Here is a 16,930-nt window from a genome sequence, read left to right as displayed (position 1 = left end):
TAGAAACAAATCTTCAAGCCATCACACTAACTTAAAGGGTTGCAACCGCAAAATGTCTCGATCTCATAAGGAACTCAAATCAGTTTATGTCTCATAAATTAAACTATCACCGCAACTGAACTGGAATCATGGCTTGACTACGAATAGAACATGGTGGACTGATTGAACGGTGTCAACACTTAACGACTGGGAAACAGTAAACTATAGACCGACATCAAGCCACGACTCAACGACTGAAAAAGAATAATACTGATGACTGAGAAAAAAATCATACTAATTGAATTTCAACGCTATAGACGCTTGGTTTAAGAAATTTCCAAAGTTGATAGGAATGCCCTGAGCGACGCTTGCAATCACGATATACAAAAGCACTGTGACAAGTGTGACATGCAACATATGTAGGCTACAACGCTAAGAATACGTAAAACTACGTGTCGTAAATGTTAAACTGCCAGTAGCAAGAATGCGCTCAACTTATTGGTGGCATCCATTCCAAATTCCTAAAAGGCATACAAGTACTTGAAGAATTGCACGAACACTTGAATTCCTAACAAGCGTTTCAAATTTCTAGTAAACGACACAATGTCCTAAAGAGAAACTGTAGGGGATGAAGGGCCTCCAGGTTTCACAACAGTAATAGGACATAAAAAAAAAACATAAGAAAAACTGCAGGACGCTATACTACTCATTGTAACAATAATATGGATGCACAATTGCACAAGCCTCTGGACTCCAGCGACCAAGCAAACATCAACCGTTTTTAACGTCTGTTCTTCGGCTCGGCTAAAGATTAAAACGTTTACAAATAGTTTAAAAACTTATAAATTCAAACTTTTAGTCTAATCAATTTACTATAATTACCGGTGAGTTCGATTGTCGCTTGATCACACTGCTCTAACTTCTAATTTGACTTCAAGTCACGTGCATTGATACATATGCTGTGTAATGTATGCTACTTTTATATTTGAAACGACTTTATCAGTGTCAAAAACACATTATAAATTCTTTGAAACGATCATGTTTGCATTTTGCCTTGACATTTATTAAGTTACAAAAAAATTGCTTTGAGAATATTGCTATGTCCTTGCAATCCGATGTTCCCGTAAATCTAGTACCGGTAAGCGACCGATTACAACAAGCAATTTCAAGGTCAAACAGCTGGCATGGTAAAAAGCCAACAAACTTTTTCCCCAAAACCTCCATTCTCAGAATCTATGCAATGCGTCGCCTATACATTCGTGCTAACCTATTTGGACTTTATTTGTCTCTTGTCCTCGATTACGAGAGCTAAACACTTTTATGGTAAAACATTGGCAACTTTAATAAATTCTTGATGTAGTTTGCATCGCCTACGGCTAAGCAAATATTTGATTATGAATCCAAATAATGTTGATTACACAACCTTTTGGCCATTGTTAAATAAGTAAGTTGTGTGACATCCTTCACTGTGAAGCAATAAACCATCTTGTTTGTTGTTAATTTTACTTTCAATTTCATCAGATGAACGTTGCAGCTAGTGCTAGAAACGATAATTGTCCTGATGAACACCTAAACTTTTCAGTATTCAGTTTATATTTATTGTTGCCTTTTAAAAGGACACCGGCCACATAACCACATTTTTTTGGCTGTTTTCAGCTTTTTTATTGTGAATAAAGAAAAGTGTCCTAGACTCTAAGTCTAGACTACCTCTGCTCCGGTTTTCGCTTCAATACGCCGTAATGTGCAGGGTCACGTCAGTGGTCTGATGGCGGAATGGTAAACATTGGGCTAGCACTCTGGACATTCTTGGTTGGAATCCTCTCCGACGCAGGTGTAAGTTTAGCATTTTGTGTATTGTATTACTTTTTGCTCGTTTTATTTATAGGGTTTGGATATAAGGATTAGGGGTTAGAATTATGGGGATAGGATTAGAGTGTTAAGACTGGAGTTGAATTGGGAGCCGGGACAGTTTTGTCGACACTGCCTTAAATAAAATGGTAGGCTATAGCCTGTTGAAAGGCTGTCATCGTGATTGAATATAACTCCATAACACTAACGCTGGAACTTTTTATGACCGTGAATGAAGCTTTGTCGATATTGGAAGATGACTTTTCTCAAAATTACTCACAAGCTGATATTTATCTCTTTCCTGCTGTTTCTACGCTATTGTACGCTATTGAACGAAGACAATGACGATGAAGATAACCCTAAAAGTATGAATCACTTCTCTGGCAGACAGCTGTCCGCTCTTGCAAAGGTCGTGATGTGTACACACCAGGAATTTGGAACTAGCGAGGATGAAGCCCAGCTACAAAATAACCCAAAGGAGAGTGTTACAAAACAAAAAAGAAACCGCTAACAGAACTCTTCCAAATCAAGAACTTGGGAGGCTAAGGACATATCTTCAAAAGAGCACCTATAGGCATTCCTAAGCGTTAATATGTACACCGAGATTGGAGTCCAGTGGAGTGTTTTCAGTTTTTCTTTGACGACGATCTCATCCAGTACATTGTAGAGCAGTCCATATTGTATGCCAGGCAATTAGGAAACCATACTTTTACCATCACCTTAGGAATATTCCTTAGCTTGTCATATTGTGGTTTTAATTGCCAAACTGATTGAAAGGATGGGTTTTTAGGAGGAATGGAGGGGCTTTCCACTGGGGAGACCGCCCTCCCGCTAACTACGCCGATGGTTATCGTGAATATAATATTTTTTACAAAAATTTTGAAACGTCCTTCAAGAAAGATCTGACAAATTTCTACCGAAACAAACACCTGCTTCTGGTATCGCGAGATTTATATTTGACCATGTGGCCGGTGTCGTTTTAAAAGGTAAACAAAAAAATGCATCAAAAATATCAAAATCACCATATTTTTTTGATATACTTAAAAAGTTATGACAATACAATTTTGTGGCTGAAATATCACCGAAAAAAGGCAATGGAAACTTGTGGCGGTTTTTAATGGGGTGAAACAGGCTGTTAAGATTTTTAGTGAACTAGTAACTAATTTTGATGAAAAATGTTTCTAAATTTAAGCATCTTGGACATTGCAGCATGGACTTTTAATGGTTTATATTCAATCTCCTTATTAACACTTATCAGTATTTTCGTACGCAAATTCCAATTAACACACCTTTGAAATCGTGGGATGTAGTTTTCAAAATCTTCTGGATATGTGTGAATTAGTATGGTTATTGTGAAGAAAGGGGCGTTCTTCCCGGCTATCAGCACAAGGCTGAGCACTCACTAGTACAGCGAGCAGCTGCGATTCGCCAACCATAACGGTGTGGCTTCCACGCTAGCCATTCAAACCATCCAATCAACAATATGTTTCTCGGCAGCCGATTTGTAGCAAGAATTGACAGCGATAGACACGTGTTTCGCCCATGAGGCTGGGCCCACGAGGCTTCGCCCACGTGTCTATCGCCCACGAGGCTGGGCCCATGAGGCTTCGCCCACGTGTCTATCGCTGTCAATTCTTGCTACAAATCGGCTGCCGAGAAACATAGTATGGTTATGTTAAATACCATTGAAGCGTAACTTGCATCTAAGCAATAAATAGTTAAAATTCTATTTTCGCCAATTTATGCTCAAGTTTAACCCTTTGCTTTTCAACGTTTTTTTGGAAGTTAACTGCTCAAGGGGGGGCCATTTTTGGATCAAATTCAATCAGCTGTTACGTGTTATCCGCTGGTGCTATTTCAACAGAAGTTGCACTGGTGTGAAAGCAAATCATTTGTCTATAAGTTTGAAAAGTCATTATTTTAAAATTTTATATGTTAAACTTGATATTTCAATTTTTGCAAAGGTACCCAAAAACGACAATTTTGATTTAACTTGCCGCTATTTAATTACCGTGCTAATCCGATTTCATGCAAACTTGTGAATAACAAAGAGCTCGATCGAACGCACGAAGTGTGTGTGCGGTGTGCCGAATCATTGCATTGATTAGAATTTACGACTTGCGAGCAAATCTTATTGTAAGCTACTCACTGATTCTAAAGTAGTTACAATCAGAGTAACATTGTTACACGAATTTGAAAAAAAACAAAACTGCGTTTGTTGTCTTACATTTTTATCCTAAACTAATGCATTCCGAAACTCATGGCTAGCTTCTAGTTGTATCGAACCAAACTTCTCATAAGTAACACCTTAGCCTGCTTGAATAGCTGTTTACATCTTCGTTTATGTATTTTATGTCTACAATTGAGTTTGTAGTATGAATATTTTTAGTAGAGAGAAGACAATTGAACAAGTTGTTGAAATTATCTGAAATTTCTAAGTTCAAATTAGGTGCTTTTAAAATTGTGGATTTGTGTCAAGTCGCAACACAAATATCATGCAGGCCACATCATAAGTCATTTCGCTTACGGGTGTTTATAAACATGACTCATAAATTACATCCACAAAAATACAGCATTTACATCAACAAAGCTAAGTTCGAAGCTCACTTTTTATTGAAGATTGTGTCAATCAATTTGAAATAACATTTTTTGTCCGCCAGCGTCGAAACAATGCAACAGCGAATTGAGGAACATGCGTAAACAAAGGAAATGTGAAATAACCCACAGTCAGCAAATCTACATAAATTTAACGTTTACAAATGTTGAATCAATGTAAAAGGGCTGGATTGCTGACTGGGTCCTTATTGTTTGAAGCACAAAAAATACGCGTAAAGGCGACAACATCAACAAGGCAGCGATTATGTCTCTGGCCAAAAAAAATTAACTTTTGACTTCAAAGATAAAAATGATTATAACGAAGCTTCAAAGTTTGTCGTAAAAAATATTGCACAGATACAATAAACATAATCATTTTGTGCCAGATTGTGAGAAGACTTCCTAGATTCTTTCCAAACATTTGCATGATTGCAAATTATTTTCTATAACTTTATATTGCCAAAAAATGGCTTCTTTGTTGAAACAACGTGGCTACAATTCTATAAAAAATTCTTAGGCCTACTACATTGAAGTAATGAAATTTTTTTTGTGATTTTGCTGATGACGTTTTACAATATCCGAGAAGTAAAAAATAATAATGATGAATTATTTTACAAAACCGTGGTTTGCAAGCGCTTTACAAAAAATTGTTGGGGGAAAATTTACTATTAGACGTAAAATGTTTGTAAAAGAAAATTGTCGGTTTACGTATTTATAATGTTTATTGCGCTGTTATCGAATTATAAACTGCCTGTATTGTTTACCTTTGTGGTTGCCGGCCAGCTTAGACCAGCATTCAAACTACGCGTTTTTGGTATTTGCATCGTGTTATGATTAGGGCAACCAATTTTTTGACCTAAAAACTTGAAATTTTGACTTTATAATTTACAAATTTTGACCTAATTTTGACCAATAACTTTCTGCGTTTGCAACCCAAATGCCAAATACAAAGCATATTAGAAATCAAACCGTTAGTTAAGGATATCTTTTTTTCTAATAAAATAAAAGAAAAATGTGGAAGACTCAACGACACCACAGCTAACGAGCAGGTAATGAAAGTCACTCGAAAAACTGCAAAAGATAAGTATGGAGTGTCTTTAAATATCCCGAAATTACTGAGAAGGTTCTGCAGTATTATACTTCAACATCAAGTGATGTTTCACATTATCGCCGTTGAAGTTCCTGTCTCTCGCCAAAATTTTTCCTAAAATTGAAAAGGTTTTTTCTACTGATAAAGAAGTTGCTTGGGAGTTCCTCAGCGGGATATATAAATGTGGTGAAGTATCATCTCGTCCCATTTTCACAAAGCACTTGCTGTCATCCCTTGAGATTCTTGCTTGAATATATTTTCCAATTTGGCATCCATCAACACCAAAATCAAGGGACGTCATTTTCTGGTAAGCTTCTTGAATGGTGTAACGGCTGTCTTCCATCTTCTGAATTACCGGTATATCAAACAATGCACTGTACTGCTCCTCTATTTCTACAAGGCGAGTAGCTAAATTGAGAGCTTTTACAGCATCTTGAGCACGCCGCGCCATCATGGAAGCCTTCCACAATATTTCTTACTTCTGGTAGACTTCTTGAATAATAGAAAGCAGCTTTCAACCAAGTGGCCCATTAAGTTACAATTGGCTGTGGAGGTTGGTCAATGAAAGTAAAACTAGCTCTTCGTGACCTGTTTTTAATGGTCACTGCTTTTACCCTGGCAACCAATTCATCAACAGCAGGGTAGCTGGCTAATATTCAATCGTCAGTAGTGGGCGAAACAAGATTATTACCTCAGAAATTGCAACAAAAGGATTATTACGTTAAAATAGCAACAGAAATTGCAACAAAAAATCAATATCTGTGTAGCTTTAATAAAATATCAATAGAAAGAAGAAAAACTATGTTAAAAAAAAATTTTGACCTAACCATAAAATTTGACTTTTTTTTACTTAATAACTTTGAAACCTCTCTTCGTGTCAGCCTGAAATTTAGTTTATGGACGTTTTATAAACTTTGAACAAGGCAGAAAAATTTTGACTTTATTGACTTTTGGTTGCCCTAGTTATGATTCTCGAAAATTTCCCACAAGGTCTTTATTTTCATCGTGATATTTTTGTGCCTTTTCTGTCCTAAACTTGAAGTCATTGTGAAGCACAATCCACATCGGTTTTTAGACTCAGTCTTCATTGAAAATCTTTTGTGTGGTGCATCATTTCAAGTAGTGTCTTCCCCTAAGCTGTTACACAAACCGCCCAGAACCAGGTTGACTATTATGTATCTTACAGCCGTTGAGAGCCCTTTATTGTATGTGTGGAATTATTACTGTAGATGTCTGACTAAATTCATGCCAAAGTCGAGCAAATTCTGCTTTCGGGATCCTTGCCGTTATTTACTGTATTTTTTGTTGATAAGTTTAGGCAGCATTTTTCCAAGATAAATGAAGACATCGGTATTGTTTGTCACTTAGATTTAGTTTCCTCAGCATTGTTTATTCATTCTTTGATCCACTAGTTTGTCTCACTTTTGGTATAATCGGATCGTTTATAAATGGCGGGTCTTCACAATAGCCGGCCTCTTATACTGTACATTGGCGCAACGTATTCAGATGTTGAATCAATGATCAAGAAAGCTGATTTGTTTTTTGTCTAATGTGACGCCTAACTTTATGCCTTATCTACATTACAAAATATTTTGTAATGTACATGAGGCATTATCATCTTTATTTTGCGCTCTTTGGAACAACACACAGTGCACGGTGAAACAAAAATGCAGGACGTAAGAACAAGTAGGCGACATAAAGCAGGGAAGGGACGCCATCGAGTTAGCTGCTACGTGTAAATGGAGCCTATCTCATAATCTTGAGTGTATCTCACAATTACTGTTTGCAAAAACGCTATTTCTCCGGCTTCTCCCAAAAGCATTTGCAGTCATACATTTCCGCAATTGCAATGCTTGTCAATGAGAGTTTTCCATAGAACGTTTATTTCGAAACCAGGTTTTCGTGCCTTTACCCAAGATTTCTTATTGTAACGTTTTTTATTCGTCAATGAATATTATCTGGTTGAAACAACTGTTTTGAATAGTTTGTGGCCTACATAGCCTACTATTTTGATCGTGGATTGCTATTCTTCTTTGTAGAGCTGATAACGCAAAAAACGTTTGCTATTATTTTTTCTAATTAACAGCTTTGTGATCACTGGCTTTTCTTTTGTAGCGTAAGAAATAACGCGCTTTGTATTATTGAGGTCAAACCAAACAAAGGAAAACAAGAGGACGTTTCTCTCTGCTCGCGCATATCGATGCACGAAGCAATTATGAGCTTATGGCTTGTTATCGCAATGTAATCCATTTCACGCTTTGCTGGAAGTCAGCTAGAAATAGCAAAAATTCACCAAAATCTTGAATTTACAAGAAAACTACACAACTGTTAGCATCAAATTTAATATCATCAGATCCGCCTGGCAATTTTAGAAAAAGTCAAGAAAAACCAAGTGCATGGCGTTACTGTGCTTCAAATAATCAAAGGAAATATGAGGGGGGGGCCAAATCTGGCCTCCCTTTGAGGAGCAAAGTGTTAATGTGGACTAGCATAGATCATCTGTTGTGAAGAGGACCGCAACAAAACTTTTAAAACGTTCAAACATCACCAGTTAAATGAACATTGGAACGTTCGGGTTCTACTTCAGTTGTGAGAGGTGAATATTCAAGAATCATTATAAGTGAAAGATCACTTCCTTAGCAGTATAGAGTAGACCCCATATACTGCCAATAAGCGATTCTTAGTCGAGTGTTCCCTCCAAACAAAAAAAGGGAATGTGTTCGTTTTTTAACAAACAGCCGTCTTTTTCGTGACGGCAACTTGATAAAAATAATAATGCTTAAATGCATTGCATGCGGTTTATTTACAGCATCTGGAATGAATTCTGTTGTAAGAAATCTCTTTTCCTTAAAGGAAGCTGACAAAAAAGTGTAGAAACTCTTTATAAGCTGTACGTAGATTTTACATCTGTGCACCAGTTGGAAATCTGCAGTTGGATTGATTTCAAATTTTATACATTCGGTGAGATATCAATGGTCTTGTACAGTCAGGCCACGACAAATCATTTTCTGTTAGCTTTTGACACCATGCCAGTTTTGATAAACAAGTTCAGTTCAGTGTATATTTACCTTTAATCATAAAGGGAAAACAATAGGCTACATAGCAGGAGTCTAGAAAATGTTAAGGTGACCAGAACACCGAAACAAACACAAAACACAAACATTAAACGGTTCTCTAGATCGAAATGGTATATGCTACTAAGTAGAAAGGAATTCACACGTTGCAAACAGTAACGTAGGCTAGTTGAAACGAAAATTTTAGCAGGCCAAAAACAACTGTTGGGGGCAAACTAAGTTATTTAAAATAAGAGTTTGTTAGAAAATACAACAAACATTTATGAAACGTCATTCAACATGTATACAATGTCATTAAAACGTTGGAATAGCAAAGAAAAACCCGTTTTTGGGGTGAAGAGCAAGAGGACGTTTTTGGGACACGATCGATTTCCTAAACCTCCCGTGGCCACGCCCTTGGTTGCAACATCTTAGCTCGGTGGTTCTTAAACTAAGAGTCACAATGCCCAAACAGCGCGTTATTTGGAAGTTCACAAAACGTCAGACAAAGATTCAGTTTCCTAATTAAAAGAATTTTATATGAAAGGGGTAGTTTTTCAATATTAAGCAATATAAGCCATGTATGTTTAAATTCCTACTTTTAAGACAACAGACTAGTTTAAAAATTAGCAGCTAAAAATGTAATGCCGAATGCAATCTGTAAATTCAACTTTTCAGTCTACTCTAAAACATTTCAATGCTCGAAAAAAGTGTCAAATTGCTTAGTTTTTGTTATATGTGGTAAGGTTTACAAGCATAGCTTTTATAGTTTTTTAATTATTAAAAAAATTAAAGTGTCATGGTTCTTTTTTGCCCCACCCAATCCTTCTTGCATTCTGATAAAGCGACAACTTCTTCCATTGCATTGCCTGCTTTAGTTGAGTTTTGTTAATTTCTTGAGAAATTTTAAACCTTTGTGGCGTGCTAGGGCAAAACTTTAACACCAGCCTACCTTATCACCAAAATAGCTAATTATGTGCACCTTAAACTTTTAGAGATCTTGAAACTTTTCCTGTTTACTAGTGTGCGCTAGAACAGTCTTTTTTCATTTTAGTTAGCAACGGTTGCCTACTTCTTAATGCCTCGTATAGTGATGAACAATTTGTCTTTACCATCCATTTTTTTAATTGCCTGACGACAATGATTTGTTGAACAGTGTATTTTTAAATAGGATTTGTATCATTTAGTGTATCACAAAAACCACAATAGCGATGCTTTGTGTTGCAGAAAAAAAGAAAAGAAAAAGAAACGGTTGCTTAGGCTACTTTTATTTTCGTGTGAAATGACAAAGTTTTCATTTAAAAACATTTTCAAATTACAGAAATCGAATGAACTTCTATGACATATTACACTTACAGTCTTTTATACCTTCATAATATCACTTAATGATGGATGTTAGTGTGCTCACATGGATCGGTGTCTACTTTACTTTGTACTATACTTTGAAGTTGCTTTACAATTTCTATCATCTTGCTGGACTATATATTTTTAAAACATACCCAGACTTTTCAAAGTACGGAAAGTGGTCAGGTAAGTGTTTACAACGTGTTGTTTCATATCTTTATAAAAGCACATGAAGAATGAAGACAATCCTTTACTAAAGTGAAAGATACTTTTTATTATTGAAGGACTGTTTTAAATTAATATTAATCTGCAACTTGACTTTCTTCTTCATAACTACATTTGAAAAATGCTTTATAGAAAACGGAATATCATTTTCAAAGACAACTTCAGAAAACTTGAAACAAATCGCTTTTGGTCGATGCAGTTCTTTTTGCTATACTTTTATATCAATAAGTTTCTACACTGCATAAACACTCCCCGCGTAGATATAGTGCATTACCTAAAACGTCTGAGAAGATACTTTGCGGCTCTTAGGTTACCAATAAAACCTTCGCGCCTTCGAGTACCTTATGGACCCTTTGCAAATGCTACTAATAATATAATCTAAAAACGATGCCAGTTGTGAAACACCAACGACATGATGGATTAGCTCACTGCACTTATTGCGTCACAATATATCAAAAAAAGACCGATTCGCAACACTTTTACGTTTTGGCTGAACAATTTGTTCGCTCCGTTAGCTCAGTGGTTACGCGCTCGGCTCAAGATCTCGCGGCGCAAGTTCGACTCTCGGGGTGTGCGCTTGAGCAACGCACTTTCAGGACTGCTCTCCATTCAGCGGCATCTAGTGAATGGAATAATTCCCCGGCAACAACACTTCAACAATCGGAAAACCTCACTCTGCCAATCTCGGTGACCGGCCCTGCGTCAAGAGCCTCTGCAAGTATGCGAAACTACCAGGAATAACTTATCAAGGCTTTGTCAGTCCGAGGATAAAGATTCAAAAACCAAACCAAGTCAATCTAAATGGTAGTGATTTTCTTAATTCTCATTGTTTCTTCGCGACCCACCAAAGCGTAATGATGGTCCATTTGAATACCGGTAAGGCTGATGGTTTATGTTTATGCGATGTTCTTCTATTCTTACAGTTGTAACCGGCTCTGTCACTGGACTAGGAAAAGCTTTTGCCATGGAGGTAAAGATTGTATTGGAAGTAACAGTTGAAAGAAATGCTGGTTAAGTTTGTAAGCAAGTCACGCAAAACTATCTTTTCTAACAAAACTAATAAGTTACAAAGTAGCCTACAAATTTTGTAAATAAGCCTACTCGTAGTTAACCGTGCAAACGACTTGCAGCTTGCTTCGAAAGGCCAAAACATAATCCTAATGGATCGGGATGAAAAAGGCTTGGTGGAGGTTGCCGACTACATATGTGAGATTAAATATCACAATGAAATGTTGCTATTTTTTTTAACTAACTAGAATATTACATTTCGTATTGATTTGAGGTAGCCTACTCAGTCACTGAATCTTAAAAATGATAAAACCAGGTTGTCATTGTACTGACGCAACTATCGGCACTATAGTAAGAGTAGAGTGGCGAGTTCCCTTTTCTTTATGGCGCACTTGTTCAGCAACTCCGCACATTAATTATATTCTTAGTGGAGAAGTGTTTTTTTTTTAACAATCAGTTTAAATCGGAAGTCTAACCATGATTGAAAAGCAAACGTCTAATTCTATTGTCATCCCGAAGCCCTTCTCGCGCTTTTATGCTCTCGCCCCAAGTGTTGGTGAACCCATGCGTTTCCATTTAACAAATTGGTTTCATGTTTTGGTTTCATGTTTATGTACATAGCGGAACCTAGAAAATGTGCAAGTTACTCCATGATGCATATAGAACTTGTCATTGTAATTCAAAAACTGGGATCACACGTGACCCCATGCATCTTGATCTTTCCTATCAAAACTTATACCACATCTTTCCATTGTCCCCACAACTGGTCTTCGTGTGCATATAATTTTTTCTTTCTCTCTGAGTGAGGCATCAGAAATTGTTTGCAATTGATGAACTGTTTGAGAAGGAGTCGACATACAACACTTTGGCTGCAACTGCTGCGATAGTTTAGTTAATTAATCTCTCGATGTTGCTGGGCATGAAGAAACGGCATGATCAAACAACGGTAGTTTATCGGTCATGGTGGCAGTGTGCACATGAGCAACATAGACGGTTCTTCATTTAGCAGCACTCACTTAGTGGAATAATTCACAGAAAGCAACACTTTAATAATCGGAAACTTCGCTCTATCAAGTTTTGTGATCAGGCCTGAGTCAGTGATTAAAAGCCTCTACTCTACAACACAAGTTTCCAACCTAGGATTCGCGGACCAGTCCGCAAAATTATATTTATTCAATAACACAATATTCTGTAGGCTACGTAATAACATACTGTAGGCTACTTATAAAAACAATGCTTTTCGCGCCAATGCCATTCTCAGCGTCCTGTGGTACCGGTAGCCTATAGCTTACAGTCACCAGAAGAACGGAAAATATTGTTTTATAATTGAATGCCTGGTGAACAGTCTTATTCTATTTTTAATACTTTACTTAGCTATAAGTGTTATAAGTTATGCTAAGCCAAGACGATGCAATGCGAACAGTAGTGTCTAAGTTGAACCATGGCCACCTATCTCTAGGAGTCTAGGTAGCCGTGGTTGCACCAACAAGACCATTAGCATCAATTTCAAAATCAATTTTCAACTTCAAAATATTAAAATGTCGATTTGTTCTGTTTTTCATCGTAGCTTCTCATCATGGAGTTCAAACTAAACAATACAAAGTCGACTTCAGTGAAGATGAATCAATCTACAAGGATATAGAAACATTTCTCCAAGACTACGATATTGGGGTGTTGGTGAATAATGTTGGGATAGCACACACACCAGCCCATTTCACAGAAATTCCAAATCTTTCAAAGCAAATAAACAATTCAATCAAAATTAATATCCTGAGCGCTCTCAAGGTAGGACACTGTTGGATGAAATAAATTTGTAGGCCTGTGACAATAAAGAATCATGTTGTTTCTAATAATAATTAATTGATCAAACTGTAAACCGTCTATGGAAGTAATCGAAAAAATGTGTCACGGTTTAATCAATGATATTGTAACACATAAATATGTAGGCCTACTAAATATATTGCGTTGCGCGTAGATTACTGCTCATCAAGCAGTTCAAGAGTAGGTGCAAGTGGTAAAGCAGGTGACAGTTTCAAGTGGGGTTCATTGCATTCCACAAATGGACAATTGCTATCCTAAAATTACTATACAATATATAGTATAGTGATATTATGGGAATAAGGAGGTCGAAACAGTTACGTCTATGTTTTCATATAACTGCAGATAGTGTATAACCTACCGTATATTGACTACAATCATACAACTGCAGATAAGAAGACGTATTTATTTGTTTGTTTATTTAAATTCTAAAAAGTTACAAAGGTTTATACGTTGTCATGGCGGCCTAATAAGACCATAATTCAGCCATGAAACAATGGCTCAAAACACATCAGCGCTGGTAGTTTTGCTCTGATTGAATTACTATTATTTGAATGAGCTCACAGTATTTTTGCTTAAAATCGAAGAACTTAGGCTACATCTAAACTTTTCTAGAATACTTTTAGATGATCCAAGTCGTTCTGCCTGGAATGGAATGCAGGAAACGTGGGTGCATTATCAATGTGTCGTCATTTAGCGCTTTTCATGAAATCGGCAAAGTATCGCTGTACGGAGCTAGTAAAGCGTATCTCAAACATTTTTCGCAGACACTTAGCGACGAATATAAACACAAAGGTATCACAGTTCAGGTAAAGCACATGTTGTTCATCTCATTTAATGTAGGCAAAATTGAAAAACTCGCCTGTAGCCAAAGATGGGCGTGAGCTTGATTTTAAAGATTACAGTGTGATCTTGATGATCAAAATCGTGATCTAATCTTGAATCACTTTTATTTAAGTGATCTTGATCTTAAAGAGCACTTTTTAATTTTTGTGTGATCTTGATCTTGAAAACCAACAAGACCAAGAACACTTTGGAAATTAATTCGACTTAGATAAAGACATTTTTTTAATACTGCGTACTGTGCAAAGGAATTGGTAGCAATTACTAACATTAAGTCACTTAATATAATATGCGTAACAAAAGTCGATTTGAAGTCTTAATCGGCTAGTGTTGCCATTTCAAAATTGAAGGATCCTTTTGTGTTAATAAAAAACAAGTACACCTATGCATAGTCTATACTTTATGTTGGGTATGGAAAAATTATTCAGATTTCTATTTTCTAAATTCCAAAAAAATGTTTACTTTCGCACGGCGACCCTTGCACAGCAGCCATCCCAGCCAGCAAACCGGTCTTTTGTTGCATTGTTTTAACGACTCTAGGCGTCGAATTAACGTAACAAAAGGCTAATTTGCTGGCTGGGATTGCACCGGTCTACCCCACTTCTGAGCAGTGCAGCACTATGAGCGTCGTCTTGCTGATAATGACTGGAAGCCTCCTACATGTTCCAACGATATATCTTTCTATCCTCTGAGGAATCCAATCATAAGGTTTGCCTTAGGGCTGCCATTCTCCAGCTTGTTTGACGTAACTCGGTGACGTTTCACTTGCTTTCTAAAAAAAAACAAAGAAATTTAGAGAATGGAAAAATGCAGCGACGCAAATCAAGACAACCGTTTGTGCTGACCTCCATCTGAGCTGGATAGTCCTAAAACTCTTGATAAAGATATAATGTAACTGCATAACAGTTCATATTATGTCCAGATATCCAGTCTGAGAATAAGCTACCGGAGTACTCTAAAAATAACCCTCAGCCTTGTGTGTGGCGTTGCAATCCTACACGAACTACAACAATGATTGACATAATAACAACTACAAACTTACTATGATTGTTTAGCTCGCGCTCAAGTAGATAGCCTACTGAAAAAAAGTTAGCCATAGCAATTATCTTTAGCCAGTTTGCTAACGTGTAAAATTTGTTTTGTGTTTTTGCAACCTCATTAGTTAAAAATTATCTTTTTTAAGTAGGCCTATACAAAAATTGATCCTGAAAGTGATCTTGATCTTCAATATCACATTGTTCTGGTGATCTGATCCTGATCTTCAAGATCACCTATTCTTGGTGATCTTGAAGCTTACCAGAAGTGGTGATCTTGCTTATGTTTTCCTGTAACCTATACAAAGTAAATGTAGTATAGTATAGGTTTCTTCCAGGCAACATTTGAAGACATTGAACTTTTCGAAGTCAAACTAAAACTTTTTACGATTCGCAGTGCTGCTGTCCTTACTTCCTCAAAACCGCCATGACAAAATTCCTTCTAGTCTGGAACACATTGAAAACCCCAGAAGAATACGTTTCATCCTCACTTGCAACTGTGGGCAAAGAAACGATCACCTTTGGAAATATAGAGAGTGTCCGTGAGGTAATTAATGATTGTGTAACTAACTATAAAGAACTGGTTAGTCATAACGTGACATCAGACAATTTTTCAAACTACAGTTTGTTGCCACGACAGTTTATATCAAACGACAATTTATTGAATAACTTAGCTGACTTCTTTTTCACCACAACAGGATAAAGGTTGATAGGCTACATGCTCAGACCCCACATGAGTAAATGTTGCATCGCATACGCTTTATTAGAAGTTTAACAAAAGCGAATTTAAACTACTGAAAAACATCTTACAAAGAAAAATAGAACAACAACTTTGAACAAAGTATTCATCACAGCTAGAATTAGGACACAAATGCAGAATGTCAAGCATAACATAAATGCATAACCCTCAGCCCTAACCCTAACCCCAATAGTTCTAGTTTTGCATGTGAAGATTTGATAGATAACGCCACACAGATGAACGTCTCGAAGTGCTTTGTGAGGAGAAAATTATATAAATTAGAGACAACCGCCAATAAGGGCAATTTTTGCGAAATCTGATTACAGCAGCAGTTGGATTTTTTTGATAATGGTAAAGGCATTATTCATCACATCAAATATCAAATATTAAGCTTGTTTACCTCAGGATTAACTTAACTATACCTTTCAGGATTTTATTTTCAACCATCTTCCAAAAAGATTCCATGGATCCTATATGTATTTCAAACTGAAAGGACTGTCCTATTTGAAAAATCAACTAACAAAGAAGCAAGACTGAAGAAAAAAAACATTTTTTTTAAATCAAAACTTTTGTGAACACACTGTTTATCACAGAAAATAACAAGGTTTATGTGTTGCGTGGTCTGTGTTACGTGTTCTAAACGTCGTCCAAGGGCTCGCACAACTCGGCTGCTCAGCTGAGTTAGATCAAGCGTCATGAACTAACCAGTGAAAACCTGCTTGTTTTGTCTACAACGGCACCATTCTTTTGAAGCATTCTTGGCTGGACCATCAAACTGCAACTAGGTTTGAACTGCATACCAATGTGCCATGCCGCTCAACAACAATTGTTTGCGGGAGGCGCGTCCATTCTTCCCAACATTTACTGGATGTATCGGGTAGGCCTATCACTACCCTGTGGTGCAAATTTTTTGTAGTTATGTACTTGTGCTTTTGGTCGCTGCGTGTTTCTTGATGCTTATAATTAGTTAGCTAGTTACCTTCTAGAAGTTGAAATTGATTGCATTTTTATAAATATTTTCAAATTCCTGATGAAGGCTTAAGTTAAGCCGAAAACGTTTGACTGAACTATTTGTAAATATGTAAAATATATTGTTGTAATGCTCAACCCTGTTGCATTGTTGTGTCTTGCCTGCCTTTGGTACAAGAAAGAAAACTCTCTCCTGAAACTAAATCTTTGAAAAAACAATCAAATTTCTTGAGATTATCCTATTTGCTCATTTGCCTCTTTCATTGGGGTGGTGAGTTTACAGCCGTCCATATATGTTGCTGGAGCTAGAGAGAACAAATTTAGCAGTTTTTTACGTTGCAGCAATGCTTTGTAGTTCAATTTTCTCCTCGGCAGTTACCGATGA

At 36.7% G+C, this 16,930-nt stretch overlaps 1 protein-coding gene across 1 annotated transcript; it reads left to right on the top strand.

The window, feature by feature from the left end:
* The first annotated feature begins 1,764 nt into the window (after positions 1 to 1,764).
* LOC145785742 (very-long-chain 3-oxoacyl-CoA reductase-like) lies at positions 1,765 to 16,683 on the top strand. The gene is made up of 8 exons (XM_082597444.1): positions 1,765 to 1,812; positions 9,887 to 10,095; positions 11,058 to 11,104; positions 11,265 to 11,340; positions 12,710 to 12,927; positions 13,587 to 13,769; positions 15,235 to 15,384; positions 16,006 to 16,683. The coding sequence occupies exons 2-8, from the start codon at positions 9,951 to 9,953 to the stop codon at positions 16,111 to 16,113; spliced, it is 927 nt and encodes a 308-aa protein (XP_082453570.1). The 5' UTR covers positions 1,765 to 1,812; positions 9,887 to 9,950; the 3' UTR covers positions 16,114 to 16,683.
* The last annotated feature ends 247 nt before the right edge of the window (positions 16,684 to 16,930 follow it).

This window comes from Aplidium turbinatum, chromosome 16 (genome assembly GCF_918807975.1).
Source record: "Aplidium turbinatum chromosome 16, kaAplTurb1.1, whole genome shotgun sequence".
In the NCBI taxonomy this organism is placed as follows: Eukaryota; Metazoa; Chordata; class Ascidiacea; order Aplousobranchia; family Polyclinidae; genus Aplidium; species Aplidium turbinatum.
This window is presented reverse-complemented; position numbering and strand designations above follow the sequence as displayed.

Coding starts and splice junctions, on each gene's coding strand:
- LOC145785742 (XM_082597444.1), top strand. CDS start 9,951: ATGATGGATGTTAGTGTGCTCACATGGATCGGTGTCTACTTTACTTTG. Junction 11,105..11,264: donor GAAAAGCTTTTGCCATGGAG/GTAAAGATTGTA, acceptor AACGACTTGCAG/CTTGCTTCGAAAGGCCAAAA. Junction 11,341..12,709: donor GGAGGTTGCCGACTACATAT/GTGAGATTAAAT, acceptor TTTTCATCGTAG/CTTCTCATCATGGAGTTCAA.